Genomic DNA, 19,985 nt, shown 5'->3' with positions numbered 1-19,985 from the left:
TAAAGCTTTCATAGCAGAGGAAACATTGAGGAGTTAGTGACTGTATATACATAGCACTGGGTTTGAGAGCGCACAGGTCCCACCTTGTGCTGTTGTTAGCATATCCGGAGCCATCCTGTTTTGGAGGTCCCCTCCGACAGGAGGGTAACTGCATATCTAGTATTATTTAAGGCAGCAGTTGTATGTTTAGCCAGCGCTTCTACTTGCCTTTCTATATCAATAGAGGCATTTCACTGCAGACCCAGCGATCAGATTCATTTCACAGTAAGGCCACTGCCGTCGCCCAGTCTGAGAACAGATTCCCTCTGCTCAGGCAGAAGAAATGTAAGATGTTTAACAGGCACTGTTCCGGAAAGATCAGGATCATTGATCAAAATACACGCAGTAACAGCATTTTGAGATAATACCAAACCTGCCTGTGTTTTTTGTCTCGGCCTGTAGTTCACCCTCAGTGGTGAACACCCTCAGTCCCCACAGCTGGTGCCGATTCTGAAGAGGCGATAGAACAACAGACCACAGAGTTAATATGATGGTGCCTTTCTTCAGTAGGAGTGATTAGTACCTTAATACTCTTAGGTGGGGCCAGGTAGAAGACAGGTGAAATCTGTAAGCCCCTTTCTAATCCTGTTCCCCACATGCCCCGTGGGGTACGCAAACCCAAACAACTGGGGACTGAAATGCCAGTCCCAGGGCCACTTTGTAATGTATTCCTCTAGGAGTAGATCCTGTGGCAAGGGTAAAAGTGAGTTATTGTCTTGACTGATAGTTGGCAATGGCCCTTCAGTGGTCAACAGTTGGATGCAGATGGTTTAAATAATTGCCTCTGGGTTAACAAGTCTTAAGCAGGGGGATGATTGCTTCTGGGAAGAAGAGGCTGCCATTTACAGGGAGAATTGACGCCAGCTCATCAGTTACCAGGGAAACCAGTGGTTGGGGCAGGGGGCAAGCATGCAGGTAGTTACTGACTACCCCAGGGCTTAATCATAGCCCTCTGATTAAGCGTATTGGCTAGTCATGTGAGTAGGGCATAGGTGAAGCAGAGATTGGTCGAGCAGGGGATAAACAGTCATCTTGAGAGGCATGACCATCGAAGGGCGCAGGAGGAAACAAGTGCAATAGAAGTTGGGCAGGAATGGGAATGAAACAATATGCCTATTACACTGTTTTGGTTTTTGAATCATGTAAATATGTTTCCTATCCCCAAATAAAATAAATAAAAGAAAATTACTAAGACTGAGGTAGATAGCACACCTATAAGGACTCAAACGAAAAGGTGTCCCTGAGATATTATTAACTAGGAAAAGCAAGTTGCAGAACAGTATATATACTGTAAAGTGATCCCTATTGTGTAAACAAACAGCACACATATTTACATACACAAAAAATGCTTGGAAGTATATAACATCAGATATTAACAGTAGTAATCTCTTGTAGGTAAGTCTCTAGGCAAGGTGAGGCTGGAGGGGTGGAATCTGATGTTTTATTTTCTTAAATCTCCTTTTAAATAGAAGTATTCTTTATATACAGTGAATTGCAAGGGTCTTAAGTTCAATGTGTTTAAGCAAATGTATACACCCATGTAATCTACCCCTCTCTCAAAATATGGAAAATTTCTATCCCCTCAAGGGGGAAAGATCTACGATCATTATTGCTGTTGGGTTCAACTTAAGATGCTTAATTACTGTTAATTTATTTAAGAAATACTTATTTAGAGCTTAACAATGTCAAGCACTGTTACAGGCCTTAAAAAGAGCATGAAAAAATAAATAAATTCTTGTCATCAAGGAGCTTATACTTTTGTTGAGGAGAAAGCTAACAACACACTGATGAGGAAGCAAGTATGTATTAGATGAAAGTCATAGAACAAAAAGTAGTATCACTTTTTACGAAGTCACTGAGGACTCTCTAGGATGTTTAAGGTAAGTGTGGTATACGATCTTCCAAGTATATTCATAATATTAAAATCCAACAATTTTATTACTACTGTTCTTCATCTTGTATCCTAAACATTCCTTATCTGAAATTTTACTGTTTGTAAACCAAAAACAGATAGTGAAGAAAAGCTGAACCTAAAAATGTCCATGGAAACATGATAAAGAATATACATGTATAATTGAATCACTGTGCTGAACGCCAGAAACAAACGCAACATTTTAAATAGACTATACTTCAATTTTTAAAAGTCCATAGAAAACATTCAAGTGAAAGAAAATTAAACAACAACAACAACAACAAAATTTATAAGGCTGATAAGTTATAACCCAAACAGAATTCCAGAGGCAGAAAAGAACTGGGCACCAGGACGAGTCTCAAGAGTGGGGTGAGTTTTGAAAAAAAAAAAAAGAGTAGGGTGAGTATGGATCAGAGACAGTGAGGTTCTCTGGGTGCTAGATGTTTCTAACAATGAAAAAAAGATCAGGAAAAAACTCCCACAAGATTAGCTCTGCCATGAGCCCCAAAACACACCAGTGAAGAGCTATCTGGAAACTGATGATGCTCAGCCTGGTACGGATCCACACATCTGAGGAGATTTTCACAATGGAAGAAATCAGAGGGAAAGAATGGTGACCATCCATCCAACCACACTCTTAATATCTGCACTTGGATGTTTCTCAGAATCTCAAACTTAACATGGTTGCAACTCAACTCTTGATTTTTCTGAAATCTACCCTTCTCTGGTCTCCCACATCTCACTAAATGGTACCTTTGTCCATCCAGTCCCTTAATTCAGAAACCTGCAAATGACGCTTATTCCCCTCCCTTTCATCCTTTATTCAGTCAACAATATTTTATTGAGAATTTATCACTTGCAAGGGAACAATCCGAAGAATATAATAATAAACAAAATAGTCCCTGTCCTCGTGGAGTTTACATTCTACCCACTCCATTACTGTCTTGTTGGATCTATTTCCTAAATACATCTCCAATATCCGTTTATTTCTATGTCCAGTGTGTTCCTTTGAATCCAGTCCAGCACCATTTCTTACCAGGAACTTTGCCATAGTTTCCCATCTGTTCTCCCTACTTCCATTTATAACCTCATAAATCAGTTCACCACAGAGCAGACAGATTACTCTTTTAAAAATTCAGATCATGTCTTGTCACTGCCTTGTTTAAAACCTTACAATAGCTCCTAAGTACAAGGTTACTTAGAAGAGAATCTAGAATCTTTAATATGGTTTACAAGGCTCTGCCTTGTAACAAATGTACCTCATTTACTTATTTTTCATTTCTAGCCTCCCTAGCCCTTTTTAATCACTTACTTTTTTTTGGAGGTGGGGGGTGGAGTCCTTTACACATGCTATTGCTTCTGCCTGACAATTTCTTCTTTAATATCCTCACTACCTAGCTAACTTCTATTCATCCTTCAGATTGCACCCTAAGTATCACTTTCTAAAAGAAGCCTTTCCTGACCCTTCAGACTAGAGTAGGCCTCTCTATTACAAGCTCTCTTAGCACCCTTGTTTTTCTCCTTGGTGGCATTTATCAGGCTTTTAAAAGATCATATCTTAGAACGGGGGGCCATTAATGCAGAAATTGTATCTGCCCTGTTCATTGCTGCATGCATAGCACCTAGAACTTGCGTATTAACTACATAAGCAATCAAAAATTTGTTATAGAAATGAATGAATGATCCACCCACTTTTAGACTTGGGGCAGACACCAGTGTTTATACTCTGTTTTGGGGTAGACTCTTCCAACCTATTCCTGCAGAGAATGGAAGCCTGAATTTATGTAGAGGTAGTTTAAGCTTATACTTTATAGTATCATACAATATAAGAATAGAGCATCTTGTATTTCTTGTTTTTCAAAAGCATATGGAATATGTGAAAGTCAACAGTGTTTCTGTAAACTAGCAATGAACAATCAGAAAATGAAATAAGAAAATACATTTTACAATTAACATCCCAAACCATCAAATATGTGGGAATAATCTAAAAAAAGATATACAAGACCTCTACACTGAAAATTATAAAATATTGTTGAGAGAAGTTAAAGTCCTAAATAAATGGAAATATAAACCATTCGCACGGATTGGAAGTGTCAATATTGTTAAGATGACCCCTCCCCCAGTAGATTTTTAGATGCAAGGCAGTCAACCGCATTCAAAATCCCTGCAGGCTTTCCCCCTCTGGAAAGTGACAAGATGGTTTTAATTTATTTGGATAGGCAAAGGACTAAAAATAGTCGAAACAGTGTTGAAAAAGAAGAAAATACTTGGAAGACTTACGTGGCTTCAAGACTCAATAATCAAGACAGAGTGGTATTGGCAAAGAGATAGAGAGATCAATGGCATATCATGGACAGTCTAGAAATAGACCCACATATATAGATCATATGATTTTCAACAGGGGCCAAAGCAATTCAATAGGAAAAGGAAAATCTTTTTGACAAATGATGCTGGAAAAACTAAGCATTCATCCATATGGGAGAAAAGAATCTTGACCCCTACCTCAATGAATTTCTACCTCATACCACATGCAAAAATCTATTTTAAATAAGGTAAATAAGCATCACAGCAGTCAAATAAGTGCGCTTTGTTCACCAGGAATATTCACTGCCCCCCCCCATATACTGCTAGAGAAGTATTAAATTAGATAAAGCCAGTATATGCAAATGACACATATTTGTTTAGATGCTTGCCTTTTCTTGGTTTCCAAGCTTTAGCAAACTTTTCAGGTGAGCATCAGAATCCAGGATGAAGATGCCAAATTATCTGATTTGCTGAATTCCTTTTAGAGACCAACAGCCAAGTAGAACTCATAATAAAATTAACATCTTAGACAGCAAAATCCATGCCAACAAGGAACCTACTGTGACTAACCAATTAGACACACTCTAATGCATCTTCCTCCTAATATTCTCTTTCTCTTGGCTTACCAGTAATTCTCCTTCCACTCTTTTCAGATTCCGTATTATCCATTTTACCTAATTTCAGTTTCCAAAGGTAACTGTTTTCTTTTCCTATTTTTTTTTTGTGATTGTTGCTGTTATATTTTAGAGTGCAAGCTTCCAAAAATGACAATGATATATAATGGGGAATTTTCTATGCAGATGTTATTATACATATGATTTTTGAAGTGTTTGCAAACTGCAAGTTCAGTGAAATTCTATGCTAACAGTATTGGGATCCATTTGTAAAATCACCTGATTACAAGGAACAGTCCTTATCCAGCGCTCTGTGCTAGCTCAGATTCATTTAAAGTATTTGAATTGGCCACAACGGAGTAGGAGATATGGCCATTGGGTCCCAGATTGGGATCTGCAGTGCAGGCTTGGGCAGTGGAGGTTCCAGGAGGGTTGTTCTCATGCATGTGGACCATGTAGGAGGCTTGGCAGAAAACTGGCCCTTGCGGACATTGCCTCTGTGTTGCGTGATGCTTCTGGAGGAGAAAGGTGGCTTCCTCCTATCAGCAGCCATGATTGCGACATTGTACTCTGGGGTTTGCTTCCATTCTAGGGCCCAATCTATCACAAGCTTGTAGTAATTACTGATGGAAAACTCAATTCTGAAAGATGCATTTTCTTGTACCAAACATGTGACCTCCCCTGTTTTCTAGTGAATCTGGATCCTGTGTTTTAAACAGAGCAATTATTATCTGAGGTACAGAATCTTCAGGAATTTTTATGGAAATAAAAGTAAAAATCACCTCTGGGACTCTGTCATTATCATCTAGAATTTTGGTCTTAACTACACTCAGAAACCATTTCCCTCTGCCTCCATTCCTTCCTTCCAAACCGTGGAACACTTTTACATCCCTTCATATTCTGATGTAATTAAAGTTTTCATTTTCTCCACTACTGTGATCAAGGCCGGACTGGATACTGATACTGTGGGCTGCAAAGGCATACTTGATCTCCACTTTGACACTCTTGTCCAGGTCAGTGGCCCTCACCCTCACCATGGAGGTGCCCAGGGGCATATCTTCTTGAAGGCTGACCCTGTACACATGCTGGCTGACACTGGGGGTGGGAGGCTATGGTTGACGTTGACCACCAGGGTTGGGGTCTCAGCAGTTCTGCTTCTAGCGCGCCTTGCCATCCAAGGCCCTCAGGACTAAGTGATTCGAGCTTTGCTTTTCCCATTATAGTGGCTTCTCTAACATGAGTTCAACCTATTTGTTTCCGCTGTTGGCTTCATTTACTTCAAAGACAAATATGGTTTCTGCTCAGGTGGTAATTTTGCAAAGGAATTGTTTCCAACTTCAGGATATTTTGCAGGAACTATTGCAAATCTTGCTCCAAGCTGGGTCAACTCAGATATTTAACTCAGTAGTACTCCTGCTGAACTTAGGGGTATTATCATTTACATCTTGAATATCTGTATTACTATGCAAGACATTTAAAGTATTTTCAACTACTGTTTCTAAACGTATGATACAAAATATAGTATGTGAACATATCTGCTCCAGGTCCATCCTGTTACTCACAAGTAAGTCCCCACTTTCTTCACTTGGAGCGAGATATTTTTTTCCACATTAACCCACAGCTTCTGAGGCAGTAAGTCCCGGACTCCTGGCTCCACGTCTTTGGCAAGGTCCAGTTAGGAAAGTCACCCAGTGGAAAGCTTATGGGATCTCTGTTTCCACACGGGCTGATAGCAGTGCTCTGAGTCCCTACTCAAGCGCTGCAATCTGAAGAAACTAGAGGCTGAGGTTCCGAAGAGTTGAGAGCAAAGAGAGAGATGTTTCTTATTGGAACCTCCAAGCTGAAAGGCAGCAGTACAGTCTTTTTCAGGCAATTAAATATTCTTGGAAATGTATATCCTCAGTGACTCCAGCATATGAAGTCAAAGTGATGACTTCTTTTTACTTCTTCTTGACTCTTAAGAGTATTTTTAGTTTGAGTCCCTCTTTTTATTTACTTTTTTGGTGGTGGTGGGGGCAAGGATTTACTTTTCTCATATACACAGTCTCAGGATGAACTACTGGCTGGATCTTTAGCTACAAATGTTTAAAAGCTTCTAGGAGGTTTCACAATACAGAAACCTTGCAGATTGTAGCATCTGCTTTAAAAATTTGATAAATCTCCAGCTACCTAGCTTTGTATAGATAGATCAGAGAGTTGGCTCTTATTAGGAGTTTGATGTAGAGAAAAAGCACAAGTAAAATGGATTTTGCACTATGATTTTTTGCCCCTGAGACATTATTTTTTAATCATTGAATGCAAGCCTGTTAACTGAGTATCTAGAAGGTATATAATATACCACTGTATAAAATTCTTCAGAGACTTAAAGATGAACTATGAAATTACACTTGTCCTTAATGATATTAAACATTGTAGGTCTTTTTATGGCTTCTCTAAGAGAAATTGTGGAGGTACTGATCCCTTTTATACACAGGTCAATAATTTCATCTGACTCTATGGTCCATCTGATGGCAGTTTCATCACATTTTCCTGAACCAGAGCTCTTCCAATTTGGTATACAGAAAACATATCCTCTCTCAAAGATTTTTTTTCAATTACCTTTGCCATAGGCTCTTTTCCTATCAGTGCTTTAAGAGTGTGTCCCAAAGAGTATGCTCTGTTATTGGTAACTTTGCATTAGGTATGGTTTCCTAAAAATGAACTCCAAGTGTAACATTAGAGAGTAAATCTTTCTCTTTCCTTAATATATACAGTCATTAGTTTGATCAACATCCCTTCCCAACTATGCGTTTGCTTAAAATTTTAAAAAATAGCTTTATCGAAATATAATTGATATACAAAGAGTGGCACATAGTTAATATGAAGGTGTTTGCTTTTTTGAACTTGATATCCTGCATGAGAAAAAATCAGATTTTTCACCAGAAAACTATTCAATTCATGATCACAGCGATATTCTGTTATACATAACTGAAAAATTGTGATACAATCCGCTCATTCATCATTAGCCTTCTAGCTCAGTTTAAAATATTCCATGGGTTGAGTAGTTGCAACAAGCTATACAGACTCAGCAAGCATCCTAGGCCATTGCTGCTTCAAGTAGCATAACAGCTCTCATAGAATGAAGTGGTGCAGAGGGTACAGCTCAGTGGTAGAGTGCATGCTTGGCACGCATGAGGTCCTGGGTTCAATTCCCAGTAAGGCCGTTAAATAAATATATCTAATTACCTCCCTAACCTAAATAAATAAACAAGTAGATATATATATATAGATAGATAGATAGATAAACATATATATATATATTTAAAAAAAGAATGGAAGTCAAGGAAGAATGTCTACTAATAAATTACATTCCAATTTTAGCTTAACATCTTGATTAACTTACTAGATAAAGTGAGTTCCTTCCTCTTCCACAGAAAAAGGAAGATAAGCAAAGCCCCTGACATAATTTCATTACTAGAACCAGAAGAAATATCAACATCCAAACCCATTGCCAAGTACTCTACAAAAGCAATCAACAAATATCCTAATTATCAATCCTAAGTTATCAACCAATATCCTAAAGTTAAGATTGATATTTTGTACAGCTATTAGCTTAAATTCTCATGTGGCCCAAGCAAAATTACTCCAGCTTTCAGGTTTTGGTGATCCATTTTCCATTTAAATCATCCTAGCAGTTTTACTGGAGTAAATTGGCCCTTAAATAAGAAGTTTCATGGGATCCTTGTTTAAGTTACACCATGGTTCAGGCAGAGAAAAATTAACACTCATAAAATTGTCTTATTAAAAATAAATCTTCCCCCATCTATCATGACCCCAAACAAGGACTTCTCAATCAAGAATGTGCCTAAGCACTTAAGATTTCTATATTGGCTTTCATAAAAACTTTAGAACAGTTTTACCTCTGCCTCTTGTACCTCCTGGAGAAGCACACAAATCATTATTACTTTTCCCAACAGAATGTCAAGTGTAGTGATATGGAAAGCATGACTCCTTTTTCTATCAACAATCTCAAAAAAAAAAAGGCTACTGTTAATTACGTACATATTATGAACTAGATGGTTTATATGTTATCAGTAGTCTTCACCCCAGTCTTTCGAATTACACATTACAATCTCTATTTTGCTGAAGCTGAAAGAGATTAAATAACGTCAAAGTCACATGGTTAGGAGTTACCTCATTACAAAGCTGCTGTTTCCCTATCATACTACATCTTAGAATATGGATATTAGGTAATCCCCAGAGCATGTACATTTGTTCATTCATTCACTCAGCAACTATTTACTGAAGCCTATTTAGCTCATACTGGAAGCATAGTTGAGCTCACTGGTATTTGAGATACAGCCTAAGGGTCATCACTATTCATTGCCCCAGCTCTTGACGATTTGCCCCTAAACTGAGTTACGTGAACAGAAACCAGCATAATTGGACCATACTAGTTTAGCTTCCCAAATAATTTCTGCTGTGTGTTACATCTTTCATTTTGAATCGACCGTCATATGAAAACTGGCCATGTGATAAACATTTTGATAGCTTTCACAAAAAACCCCAGAAACTACATTGCCCTCTATTCTTCTTGATATTATTTAGGAACCTCTACTTAGTAAATTCCATTTGGAACTCAATGTCGATACAAAGTTTGCCATTTTAGATAAGGTCAAAAACTTCCTTTAAAAAAACTAGACAAGTAGAACCATACTGTATTTCCCTTTTTGGTCTTGGTTGTCAAGAAACATAAAGTGACGTGAATCTCAGTAGCAGCAACTCTTTCATTTTAGGGCCATTTGATTATCTTTCATTCTCCAAATGGTTTTCAATCTCTTTTATAAGTCTAGATTTTAATTAACTACCGTATTTTGAAAATAGATAGAAAACAAATCAGGAGAAAATAATCAGGATATTATGGTTTCCTACCCCTTCACAGAATTCACCAAAAGAAACCAGGCTTCTTACAGGTTCCAGCAATGCTTTTCCAGGAATAATATATTTTAGCATTTGATTTCTGTTCGACATTCTACAATAAGCATAAGGTTCTCAGGAAACAGAATCTATGCACTTTCCAGAAAATTTTCCACTGTGAGAATTATGGGAAATTTTACATAAGAGAGAATTCCTACAAATTTACCACAGTATCAAAATGCACTCAAAACACAATTTGTTAACTCTGAATATCCCACAAAGTCACCATTAAAATCATCAGTGTGGGTAAAATGGGCGAAAGAAATATTTAACCTGGAAATTACCTTTAGACATGGTATTCCTGAACTCTATGATGGGGATGAAAAATAAACAACTTCTTCCATTTTTCCTCATGACAACACTTACACTGCATATTTCAGTGAGAAACTTTTAAAAGTGTAAGAAATAAATTCTCAATATTTGGAAGTTCATGAATGATATGAAACCATGAAATGACTTAGGACACTGACAAAGTATAATGTATGCATCCCTAATGACCAGAAAGAAGTACCACACTTTAAAAGAAACTAAATGCAATTTGTGATTTTGTTAGCAATATCATGTGTAGTTAGAAGTTGCTCTATTTATGAAAGTTTATTTAAAATATCATCGAATACTTTTCATTGAATTAGACTTATCCCCTCTAGAAGAATTTGTATTCTTGACAGATAAATTGGCACGAGATGTTCAACATAAAACTGTTGCATGGCCAATAGGAAATAAAAGCAATCAAAAACAGGAAGAGTTGTAGAGTTGTAAATTAAATTAGAAAAATTATAGAGTTTTAACAAGTACTTTACAAACTGGATATAAAAATTTATATATGCCATATACAAATATATTTTAAAAACTGTTATAAACAAGGCATGAAGGAAGACCTGAAAAGAGGGCTGAGGGAAGGCGGCCCGGTTGTCACTGGTGCCTGCCATATTTATATAAATGTATTGGTGTCTGCTTTATAAATTCCGAATTTATGTTACTTACTTATAATAAAAGATATTTTGCTCAGAGGAGAATATTTTATATAAACTCACCTGAATTAATGCATGATTATCTTTAGAAAACACCGAATCGCCTGACAGCAAGAGAGGCTCGCTTTTCTCACAGCTCTCCTGGCTGATGAGCGTGTCCGCATAGTTGGGCTGCGGGAAGATTATGTGACTCTTCCGCGAGTCCGCGGTGAGCGACACCTCGTGGGAATAGGTCTGCAGGAAAGCCCGCACCCCGTCCACGCCCACGAACTGAGAGGCGGGTACGCCCTCCAGTCTGCCTCCTGAAGCCTGCAGCACGCGCGACGTGTGCCAGCGCCTCAGCCTGAGAGCCAGCAGCACGATGACAAAGGCCAGGAAGACACAAGAGACCGCAGCCACCGCCACCACGAGGTACAGTGTGAGATCTGAAGCATCAGAGTCCCGCGGGACTTCCAGGCTGCCCAGGTCGGCCAGGACATCTGGGATGCTGTCAGCCACGGCCACCGTGAGCGTGACGGTGGCCGAGAGAGGGGGCTGCCCATGGTCCTGGACCGCCACCACCAAGCTCTGCTTGAGCGCATCTCTGTCCAGCAGGGCCCGCGCTGTGCGCACCTCGCCCGTGTGCAGCCCCACCGCGAAGAGCCCTGGCTCGCTGGCCTTGAGCAGGCGGTAGGACAGCCAGGCGTTCTGTCCTGAGTCTCTGTCCACCGCCACCACCTTGGTCACCAGGTAGCCAGGCTCTGCGGAGCGGGGTGCTAACTCCACGCCTGTGGAGCCATCTGTGGGGACAGCAGGGTACAGGATCTCAGGTACGTTGTCGTTCTGGTCTAGCACAAATAGTCTCAGCGATACGTTGCTGCTGAGTGGAGGGTCCCCGCTGTCATGTGCCATCACTTGTAGCTGCAAGTCTCGGAATTGTTCATAGTCAAAGGAGCACAGTGCATACAGGACACCAGTGTTGGAGTTGATGGAGACGTAGGAGGACAGAGGAGCTTCCCGGAGGGTGCCCTCTGCCAGGGAATAAGTGACCTGGGCATTCTTTCCATAGTCAGGGTCATAGGCGGTCACAGAGATGATGGAAGCTCCTCTGGGGTTGTTCTCTAGGATATAGGCGGAGTATGAGGCATGAGAGAAGGCAGGAGGGTTGTCGTTGGTGTCTGCCACGTTCAGGAAGATGTGAGTTTCCGTGGACAGAGGTGGACTTCCTAGGTCACTGGCAGTCACCGTGATGTTGTAGCTAGGAACCAGTTCTCGGTCTAGGAGTGTGTCTGTCACTAAACTATAGTAACTTCCATAAGACTTTTCTAATTTAAAGGGCAGATTCCCTTGGATGAAACAGATCACTTGTCCATTTTCGCCAGAGTCTTGGTCATTTACATTTAAAAGGGCAATTAACGTCCCTCTGGGAGAGTTTTCCGGAATGGAATTGGAGACAGAGGTGACTACTACTTCAGGGGCGTTATCATTCACGTCCAAAACTGTGATCAGGACTTTGGCTCGTGCAGAATATCCTGCGTTATCCATTGCTTGCACTTCCATCTCATAGAATCCAGATTCCTCGTGATTCAGCTCCCCTATTGTTGAAATTGTCCCTAAATGACAATCTAGCTTGAAAACTTGAGCCGCTTTATTGTCCACATACCGGAAGGAATACATCACTTCCGCATTGGCTCCTTCGTCAGCGTCGGTGGCGTTTACCAGAAGCAGCTTAGTCCCCACCTCCACGTTCTCCGGAACGCTCACACGATACTCAGACTGAGCAAACACTGGTGCGTTGTCGTTCGCATCAACGACCATCACACGGATGCGCGCGGTGCCAGTGCGGACTGGGTCGCCAGCGTCAGAGGCCGTGAGAACCAGGTGGTGAACAGCTTTTTCCTCGCGGTCCAGGGAGTGCTCCAGCACCAGTTCCGGGTACTTGTTACCATCCGCTCCGCTTTGCACGTCCAAGGAGAAGTGAGTATTACTACTGAGCTTGTAGCTCTGGAGTGAATTCTTCCCTATATCCGGATCCCAAGCGTGCGGAAGGGGGAATCGCATCCCAGTGGCTGCATTTTCACTCATTTTTATTTCTAATTCACCCTCCTGGAAATAGGGGGCATTATCATTAATATCCCTCACTTCTACCACTACACCGTATATTTTCACGGTATCCTCCATCAGAATCTCCAGATTTAGTTGACACTTGAGGGATCCCATACAGAGCTCCTCCCGGTCTAACCTACCCGCGGTGATCAAGCTGCCGCTTCGCGGATTCAGAGCGAAAAGTGTCCTACCTCTGGAGACGATGCGGACTCCGCGCTCCTCCAGTTCCTGGGGCTCCAACCCCAGATCCTTAGCGATGTTACCCACCTTAGAGCCTTCCTCCAGTTCCTCGGGAACTGAATAGTGGATTTGGGTGCATCCAGTTTCCCACAGAGTCCCCAGGAGAACTCCCAGCATGACCAGTTTTGTGCAGTCCCGGTGTAGTAGCGCAAGAATCATTGTCAGTTTCCTCAAGGATTACTTCCAATTCTTCCCTTGACCACCTAAGTCAGGATTAGCTCTTCCGTCCTTAAAATCCGACAGTTGGGAGACCAGAGCCCCTTAGTCCGGAAGATGGTTAGTTTCTATCTGTGCTTTGTGCTTCAGGAGCGTGCAGGGCTAGCGAGATCACTCTGCTTTTCTCTCCCTGATTGGTGAACAGCGGCGCTCAGAGTCCTAACCAATTACTGCACAATCTTTAACTCCGGGGAAGGATTTTGGTTTTAAGACCTTAAATAGCTCCACCTACTGTTCTTCAAATAGGGATGGAGCCAACTAAAACTACAGTATTCATTTTACTTGAAATTTCAGTGAGCTTCTTTTTATTTCCCTAAATTTTTCATACAGAGCTACTTTGAGATTATTTTCTGTAGCTGGAGGCATATTCTCTTTTTCCAACGAGGTTTTAAATGAATTTGAAGTTTCTCTAAACAGTAAATTTAACCTTATTATTTTAGAGCACTTACTTTGATATCACTCCACAGCACAAAGGCACTTATTATGGGAATCTCCTTAGAAGTTTCATGTTTTAAGACACTGTATAATAGAGTAATTTAGAATTTCTTACCCAGCTAAAATCTAGGGCAAATTTTTGATAGAGTCTTGCCTAAATGAAAGAACTACCTTAACAAGCTGTTGACACTTACTATTTAAAAATAAATTTTTCACAATTATATGGAAACCTAAAATTAAGAAACGTGATTGTACGCATTATCAGAATCACACTCAACAGGAAGTCAAGTGAAGAAGACACAGTAATATTTTTAGAACAAAATTAAGATTTTTTAGAACAACTAGCATTTAACTGGAAATAACGGAAGTAGTATACTAACATATTACATTTCAAAAGAATGTTTAGGAAAATAAAAAACCCAAAGAGTATTACTAACTTACCTTTTTCTGGGTAACAAATGTAATTCCAGTTACTGAGATTTACTGGTAATACACTTGAAAACCCATCAAAATATAGGAAAAATTCTCACTATTGTGCTTTCATGAATGTACATACTTAGATTCTGAGGATAAGCATGTTTGGCAGGCATGCCATGAAATAATACATTTAACTGTGGGATGAAATCTATAAGTAGCTCTGAGAAAAGGCAGGGCATATAACTGACTTGTTCAATGGGATGCAAAAGAATCCCTAGCAGATATACCTAAATATTATCAAATCATTACTTAATTTTAAAGCCTTTTTTTTTCATGCATTTCCCTCTCACTTTGTAGTTGATAGAGCAAAGAAAGTCTTATATACCAAGATACTGATGTTCTGAAAAAGAGAAACACTTACAGGAAAAAATTATGCTCCTATTAGAAATACTGGAGCATAGCAAAGGAAACCATAAGCAAAACAAAACGGCAATCTACAGAATGGGAAAAATATTTGCAAAAGATGAAACTGACAAAGGCTTGATCTCCAGAATATATAAATAGCTCATATGACTTAATAAGAAAAAGACAAACAACCCAATCCAAAATGGGCAGAAGACCTAAACAAGCAATTCTCCAATGAAGACATATGAATGACACACACGAAAAAATGCTCAATATCACTAATTATCACAGAAATGCAAATCAAAACTACAATGAGGTATCACCTCACACCAGTCAGAATGGCCATCATTCAAAAGTCCACAAATGATAAATGCTGGAGAGGGTATGGAGAAAAGGAAACCCTCCTACACTGCTGGTGGGAAGGCAATTTGGTGCAGCCACTGTGGAAAACACTATGGAGATTCCTCAAAACACCAAAAATAGACTTACCATATGACCCAGCAATCCCACTCCTGGGCATGTATTCAGAAGGAACTCTAATTCAAAAAGACACCTGCACCCCAGTGTTTATAGCAGCACTATTTACAATTGTCAAGACATGGAAACAACCTAAATGTCCATCGACAGATGACTGGATAAAGAAGAGGTGGTATATTTATACAATGGAATACTACTCAGCCATAAAAAGAATGAAATAATGCCATTTGCAGCAACATGGCTGTTCCTAGAGAATGTCATTCTAAGTGAAGTAAGCCAGAAAGAGAAAGAAAAATACCATGTGATATCATTCATACATGGAATCTAAAAAAAAAAAAAAAAACCAAGACAAATGAACTTGAATATGAAACAGAAACAGACTCACAGACATAGAATACAAACTTGTGGTTGCCCGGGGGTAGGGAGGTGGGAAGGGACAGACTAGGAGTTTGACATTGGTAGATACTGAGAGGTATATATACAATAGATAAACAAGTTTATACTGTATACCACAGGGAAATATATTCAAGATCTTGTAGTAGCTTATGGTGAAAAATATGAAAACAAATATATGTATATTCATGTATGACCGGAAAATTGTGCTGTACACCAGAAATTGACACAACATTGTAAACTGACTATAATGCAATTAAAAAAATAATGGAGTGGCAGCAGCATCATAATATCTACTTCTCACAGTAAGAGAGATTTTATTGTGTGGGGGGGGGTAAAGAATAACTCAGGTGAAATTGTCAAAATACTTAAAATACTTGACAGCTAATAATGAAGTTACTGACCCACACAGAAAGGAACAGAAAATATTGAAAGTGGGCAAAAACTTGAACTGACAGTAGGTATAATCTGTTTAAGATTTCCTTTCCTAAATATTAGGAATTAAACCAAACCCATATGCAGATGAAAGGCTGAAACTCACGTGAGTAGAAGCAACAGAGTTAGAGTTCAACTTGTTATTCTCCTCAGTGACACTTACTCCCAAAGGAGCTTCATTGGAAAGATCTTCTGGAGGGACCATTTCTGGCGTCATGGTGAGAATATTAAACCCTGTTTCCCGAGAATTGGCCACGTACAGATTGTACGAATAAGGCAAAGTTCCCTCGTTGTAGTTGGAAAACCCCTCTGGTCCAGTCTTAGAACAGAGACTAGGCTGAAAGCAGCCCCAGGTGGCCAGACTAGAGGAGCGTCGCAGGCGCAGGGCAATGGCCAGAATCACTACCAAGAGGAAGAGCACGGAGATCAAGGCCAAGGCCACTACCAGGTAGAATTGCAGCTCATCTTGGGGGTCAGAGGGCTCTGGGCGGTCACTGAGGTCAGGCAGAGCCTCCTGCAGGCTGTCCGCGAACACCAGGAGCAGCGTGGCGGTGGCCGAGAGGGGCGGCTGTCCCCCATCGCGCACTGCGACCAGCAGGCGCTGGCGGGCCGCGTCCCTGTCGCCCAAGGCCCGCGCCGTGCGCACCTCGCCCGTGCGCAGCCCCAGGCTGAAGAGCCCGGGCTCGCTGGCCTGCAGCACGTGGTAGGACAGCCAGGCGTTGTGCCCAGAGTCGGCGTCCACCGCCACCACCTTGGTGACCAGGTAGCCGGGCTGCGCGGCGCGCGGCACCGTGTCGAAGAGCGCAGAGCCGTCGGGCCCCAGCGCCGGGTACAGCACCCGCGGCGCGTTGTCGTTGCGGTCGCCCACCAGCACGCGCAGGCTCACGTTGGCGCTGAGCGCGGGCGAGCCGTGGTCGCGGGCCTGCAGCGTCAGCTCGAAGGCGCGCAGCTGCTCGTGGTCGAAGGCGCGCTGCGCGAACAGCACGCCGCTCTGCGCGCTCACGGACACGTAGGACGACAGCGCGCGCGGCTCCAGGTCGCTGGCCACGATGGAGTAGGAGACGTGGCCGTTGGGCCCCAGGTCGGGATCTGAGGCGCTGACTTGGGCGATGGAGGCGCCAGGCGGGTTGTTTTCTGCCACGTGGACGACATAGGAGGCCTGGTGGAAAACCGGAGCGTTGTCGTTGACGTCGCTGATGTGCAGGGTGACGCTTCTGCTGGATGAGAGAGAGGGCTTGCCTCTGTCAGTGGCTGTGATGGTGACATTGTACTCCGGGATCTGCTCCCGGTCCAAGGCTCCATCTGTTACAAGCTTGTAGTAATTATTGGCGGAAGATTCAATTCTAAAAGGAACTATTTCTTTTATGAGACATGTGACCTCACCGTTTTCTCCCGAATCTTTATCATGTGTTTTGAACAGAGCGATCACGGTTCCAGGTTTGGCATCCTCAGTTATGGAACTAGACACCGATGTGAAAATCACCTCTGGGGCACTGTCGTTCTCATCTAAAATTTCCAGTATAATTTTACACTCGGTGGCCATGCCTCCGCCGTCCTTGGCCTCTATGCTTATGGTATAACTGCTACTGATTTCAAAGTCTATAGGGTCTTTGGATTTAATTTCTCCACTTTTATGATCTAGCACAAGCATTTTTCCAATATCTCGCGGTGTTTTGAAGGAGTAGGTTATCTCTGAATTTATGCCCTCGTCTTGGTCGGTGGCTTTCACCTTTAGAACAGAGGTGCCTGGGGGCGAGTTCTCACGCAGGCTAACTTTGTACACATCTTGACTGAACACTGGGGGGTTATCATTGGCATCAGTGACCTTGATCCTGATTTGAGTGGTGCCAGTTTGGATGGGATCACCCCCGTCCACTGCTGTCAGGACCAGAAGATGGGAGCTCTGTTGTTCCCGGTCCAGCGGCTTCTCCAACACTAATTCTGGGACATTCTTGCCTTCAGTCTTATCCTCAACCATCAGAGAGAAAAGCTCACTGTAGCTGAGCTGGTAAGTCTGGAGAGAGTTAGGCCCTACATCTGCATCTATAGCTGATTCCAGGCCAAACCGAGTTCCTGGAGTTGCAAATTCGTTGATTTGTAAAACAATGCTATTTTGGGGGAAATGAGGTGGGTTGTCATTTATATCTTTTATCATCACGTTTATGTGAAAAACATTTAGAGGATTCTCTGCTACAATCTCTAAAGGCACGACACATTGAGGGTTTTGCGGACAGAGTGACTCCCGATCTATTCTGTCACTCACAAGTAAATTTCCATTCTCCGTGTTCACAGTAAAGTATTGTTTCTCTGCGCTAACTCTGAGGTTGCGGGTCAATAAATCCCGTACAGGCAACCCCAGGTCCTCAGCGACATTCCCCACCACTGAGCCTCTGGCCATTTCTTCTGGAATAGAGTAGCGGATCTGCTCGGAGAGCGCTCCGCGTAACAAAGGCAGCAAGAAAGAAAAGAGTACTTGCCGCCGCCGCCGCCAGGTACTGCTCCTCTGCTCCGCCCTATTTCCCATCCTTCTCTGCTCTGCTACAGCCTCAGACGTTAAGAGAAGATGATTTACAAATTGCGTTTAAAATGTCTACGTCGACCACGGAGAAAACTCAACGCTCCCAGTTTGAAGACATCCCAGTCCGTAACCCGTAATCAGATATGCCGAGCAGAGAGCCTGAGTTCCCGCTACTCTCCTTGCCGACTTGCTTCTGTGACCGTGCAGAAAATCACATGGGTAGATATTGGACTCCAGCTCTGGCAGCGCATTGGCCAACAGCGGCGCTTGGAGTCTATTTAGAAAACTGCAGTCAGAAGCCTTTTAATAATAGGATTCGGTATTCCGATAGATATATTGTACTGATGTATAGGAAATGAGTCAGTTTAGGAGTTTTGGACAGATCTGTTTTCCACTGTTTACTACCAAATAAGTATCCCTAGAGATGAAACCCTATAGAAGAGCCATTAACTCAGTAATGAGAAAAGTTTGTCTTTTTCTAATCAGAGGCAATACACATATTCGAAGAACAAAGTCTTTTCTCCAGACTTAAAGCAAAGACCATGTGGAAAAATAGCCCCACCAAGTGGTATGGGGAAATTGTGACAGCCATGAAGTGACACCCAGTATTATCTTCAATCTGCTATGCATATAATTTTCCTCCTCCTTTCATCAGAGGAAACTGGAGGCGAGATCAAAGGTAGGGTTTTACTCAAGATAAAGATGACCAATACCATACAGTTTCCCTTGTTAATTATAAATGACATTTATGAAAAGGATTATTAAGTGTTTTACACTTTAATCATAGAGTATACCCTAGTAGGTTACCATAGACATTTAATGACATGAAATGTAAGTGTTTTAATTTTATCCTTTTATTTAACTGCCCCATATGTTGCATCTCAACATACCTTTCCCGCTACCTCTAATCAAAATAACCTTCTTAATCTCAAGTGTCAAAACCAACCTTTCCTTTTTATTCTCTAAGATCATGGTTGACAACTCCTAACTAGTTCAAACTATGTTAAAAAAATATGGAACAGCCTCTCTCTTCCAACAAACACCTCATATTCTTTTTATTCATCTAATTTCAGTTCAAGTAACATGCCTTAAATCTTTTTTTTCTCAGTTTGGAATTCCACAAGCATAAATTCTAGCCCTAGATGCTCAAAACAATCTCACACGTTTCTTGACTTCAATACAAATTTAGGCATCTGTTGCAGGACTCCCCTTTCCCACAGTTGAAATTCTTTTCACCCAAGCACTAGATACTCAATTTATAGTTAATTATAATAAGGTCAATTCCAAAATGAGAAAGGAAAACTTGAAAGGGAACATAAATATGCAAGTAATTTGGGCCAAATACCTCAAAGTGGTGTGAAAGTGCTGAGCTGAATTGACTATGGAGATAATTCCTGTGACCAAATGCCCTAAATCAGTTTCCTTTCCCTCCTTAACTTTCCTAGACACTGCGTCACATAACACTTATGTTAGTAGGTAATTATCAGGGCTTCAATAACAAGTTGGTTCTGAATATAAGAATTGAGTATACTTATAGTTAATACAAAAATGAATTTACAAATGACATA

The 19,985-nt window shown here is 41.3% G+C and overlaps 1 protein-coding gene across 21 annotated transcripts in view; it reads right to left on the bottom strand.

Moving 5' to 3' along the window:
- The window catches only part of LOC102508199 (protocadherin gamma-C4), a 175,705-nt gene that overhangs the window by 60,509 nt on the left and 95,211 nt on the right, over positions 1-19,985 (bottom strand). Inside the window, exon 1 of one of the 21 annotated variants that reach the window (XM_032476965.1) lies at positions 16,006-18,679. The exons of 18 other annotated variants lie outside the window; for them this stretch is intronic. In XM_032476965.1, coding sequence (XP_032332856.1) covers positions 16,006-18,423 — 2,418 coding nt within the window. In that variant the 5' untranslated portion in view covers positions 18,424-18,679. Of the gene's footprint in view, positions 1-10,859; positions 13,466-16,005; positions 18,680-19,985 lie in introns of those variants that run through there. 2 more of the 21 variants (XM_032476969.1, XM_006184350.3) reach the window with 2 other exon arrangements.

The sequence above is a fragment of the Camelus ferus genome, chromosome 3 (assembly GCF_009834535.1).
Source record: "Camelus ferus isolate YT-003-E chromosome 3, BCGSAC_Cfer_1.0, whole genome shotgun sequence".
NCBI classification, from domain to species: Eukaryota; Metazoa; Chordata; class Mammalia; order Artiodactyla; family Camelidae; genus Camelus; species Camelus ferus.
Note: the sequence above shows the minus strand (reverse complement) of the source record. Positions and strands in the feature narration are given on the sequence as shown.